Below are 3,250 nucleotides of genomic sequence, written 5' to 3'. Positions count from 1 at the left end.
TTAAAAAAAAAAAAAAAAAAAGAGAAAAATATTTCAAATGCATTTCAGACTTTTCAGGAAATATTTGAAAGCTTTGTGACAATCCTATGACCTTTTTCAACCATAATTCATACATTTCACCCCTTGGACACAGCTGGCCCTTCTCTCTCCTCCTCTCCCTCTCTTTTGTCTAGTCCAAATATCAGCTTAACATTTAATGCCTTTGAAGCCAGAATAGAAATAATAATGTCTCTTACCAAAATGGCAGAAGAGGCCAGCACACCAGATCCTAAATCCCAGAGAGATGGAGGAGAAAGCCTCTGGAGCCAGGCATGGGAACTGCCCTTCTGGGCAGATCTTTCAGGCACAGGACATGCCCACAGAGACATGCCAGCTTCTTCAGGAGGATGTCAAGGAAACAGAAGCAAGACAATCTGCCAGCACTGACAGTCTTGCCCTTTATACATTTCCAGCCTTGCAAAGGTTTCCTTTTGTTCTTGGTTTGACTCTATTTCTACTGGTATATGAGACAAGCTCACTTTGATAGTGGGTTAAGAGTGGCTGTGAAGCAGGCATTATGGACAAACTTGTTCTTCACTCAATTATTCCAACATTTTCTTCGGAGTGTTTGGGTTTTATTTATTTCCTAATTATTCTGCAAAATTTATAGGGCAGGACTGAATATTGTTATGTTTGCAGTGGGGCTTTCATTCCTTGAACCAATGGCTGTTAAAGATGAAAGCACCTCTGACCTGCTGGTCACATCTATGCCTCCTTCAGCCACCTTTTCAGCAAAAAAGCAATGAGAGAAACATAACTCATGAGGATCTCAAGATTTAGAGTAGTGCCATGGATGCAGGTAGAAAGAGCAGACTACAGTGAGCCATTGAGAAATTTAATTTTCATTTTATGCAACTGGTTTCATATCCTGAGGAAGTGGGGGCCAGAGTTAATGACCCAAGATGTCCCTTCTAGCTGTAGCTTCCTAAAGAAAGAAGTTATCCAACCACCCCAGCTAAGAGAATGTTGTCCTCCTGTCATGTACAGAATGAACATCTCTTCATTAGGGCTTTGATTAGCAGTGACAGAGGGGAATGGGCTCGAGGAACCTTGCTAACGATTCCTAACATGCAAGGCAAAGAGACACAACTAATATACCCACACGTAACAAGTAGGTCTTACTTCAAGAAAGAGAATAAATTAAATGCTGTACTTTAGAGAACATTGCCATACTTTGATGAGGTTTATGGAAATTCTTAGCTGGACATGACAAAAGAAAGTATGTAAAGAAGGTTGTTTGTGGCATGATCATTTCTCATCTCAGTTCTCCTTGTGATTTTAGTAACATAAAACAAATGAATGTGATGACAGCAGTGGTTCTTCACAGTCCCTCAGTATCATACAATAATGCTTTAAGTTTCAGAAAACTCCCTTTTTTTCCACACATATAGAAGACCTACAAATTTATCAGAGTAGAACTTGGCCAACTCCACAATATCCTTTTCAGTGCTGCCTGTGTTTGTCAGTCTAAAGAAATCTATAGAATCTGGGTGTTGTCTGGTGCAAAAGAAAGAGTTGTTTCAATAGAACATAAAATTCTTAGCATTTTTACAACTGCCTGGAGTTTATTTCCAAGAGTCCATTAATATTCAAGTCTGTTAAAACTGGTGAGAGGCACAGGACAGGAATACTAGCTCTATGTGCCTACAGATAAACAGGGAAACAATTTCATGAATTTCAGCCATAGGTTGTTATAAAGTGCCATACCAGGGTTACAAACCTAATCTGAAGTCATACACAGTGGATAATCTATTCTAATACTGCAGGATTTGTAAGAATTGCTATTTTACCTGTAAAATTGCTTGTTGTCTGGGGAAAAAAACACAAAAACAAAACAACAAAGCATGTCAGATTCTGAGACAGAGTAAATTGGAAGAGATATCCTGAAACCAGTGAAACTATGCTAATTTTGTCCTCCCATCTCTTAAATAGGCTGTAAGTAGAAATGTGAGCTTGAGTATTAGACTCTTAGACATTGCCATTCTCTCAGTACATCCATGCTTTTGGCTCTGCTATAAGCATATTTGAGGCTTGGAATGTGTAGGATAACTTAAATTTCCTTTTCATAAATTGCTTGGTGAACAAACCATTGTATTCTTATTAATCTTTATTTTATTGTTGTTTCAGGTTAGGTTTCCCCATGATGGTTGTGTCCTGTACCATTGGGATGTGCTATCTTCTTGTTGCTCATGTCGTAGTAGGTTGGAACTCATAGTAATTTATACTTTCAAGACTCAAAGAAGCTTTCTCTTTAGTTTAGTTTATATATCAGAACACTAAGAACACATATAAAAGGAAAAAGATGTGTAAGGCCACAAAATATAGTATAATTCAAAATGATTGTCAGCATCAGTATCAGGTTTGGTCATTCTTAACATTCTGTTTTGTGAACAATTTGCAGAAACTGACAGTCAAAATTAAAAGAATCCATATATTTAATTGTGAATGCAATTATTGTGCAGATGAAAAAGCACCATCACATGGGAATATGTTGTGCCTAAAAGTTTGTATTGATACAATCTTAGTACAGTCACAGATGAAAAACTTATTCACAATAGCAGATGCTTGGTAATTTCTTTTTAGGGTTTCATTTGTCTTTGTCAATGTATTTAACTATTTGTATTAAGTAACTAATATTCAAGTTGTAATAATAGGTGGCTATGCAGAAATTCTGTACACTATGAAAGATGTATCATTATCTACATTTAAAAATAAACACATCTCCTGAAAATGTGCTGTGGAAGGAATTATTACTTTGGAACTGGGGTTGCATTCTATGAAGGCAATATTTTTATCTATTTTTATCTTAAAGATCCTAACCTGTGGTAAGCTTCCTTTTTCTTAAACTAATGCCCATCTTCTTATAAAACTATGGACATAAAATGTGATAAAGCACTGGACATCTTCCATTTCTAAATCTTTTAATAGGTTAATACACTATATGGAAGAATGATATCATACTTTGGCTTTGATTTCCTCCTTCTGATAATAATGTGGTAAACCACATATATTGTTTTGTGTAATTGGCTGCCAGAACAGTTTAAACTTCTCATTACAAATATTAAATCCTGTGAGGCATTCAAGGTCTCAATCTCCATCTTCCAATACCTTTGTGGGATTGGTCTGAATTAGTAACAGTTTTGTCTTGAGCCAGAGAAACTGGCAACCTTGTTAAGTGCCACCCAAATGAACAAGGTTGAATTACAGAGAG

At 36.5% G+C, this 3,250-nt stretch overlaps 1 protein-coding gene across 3 annotated transcripts in view; it reads left to right on the top strand.

Moving 5' to 3' along the window:
- OCA2 (OCA2 melanosomal transmembrane protein) overlaps positions 1–2,760 on the top strand; it is a 227,963-nt gene extending 225,203 nt beyond the window's left edge. For all 3 annotated transcript variants that reach the window (XM_026859053.1, XM_026859036.1, XM_026859045.1), the window contains exon 24: positions 2,167–2,760. In XM_026859053.1, coding sequence (XP_026714854.1) covers positions 2,167–2,254 — 88 coding nt within the window. In that variant the 3' untranslated portion in view covers positions 2,255–2,760. The remainder of the gene's footprint in view (positions 1–2,166) is intronic.
- Positions 2,761–3,250: the final 490 nt, after the last annotated feature.

The sequence above is a fragment of the Athene cunicularia genome (genome assembly GCF_003259725.1).
Source record: "Athene cunicularia isolate RWA chromosome 1 unlocalized genomic scaffold, athCun1 chr1_part1, whole genome shotgun sequence".
Taxonomy (NCBI): Eukaryota; Metazoa; Chordata; class Aves; order Strigiformes; family Strigidae; genus Athene; species Athene cunicularia.
The sequence above is the reverse complement of the archived record's forward strand: the minus strand, read 5'-3'. Positions and strand labels throughout refer to the sequence as shown.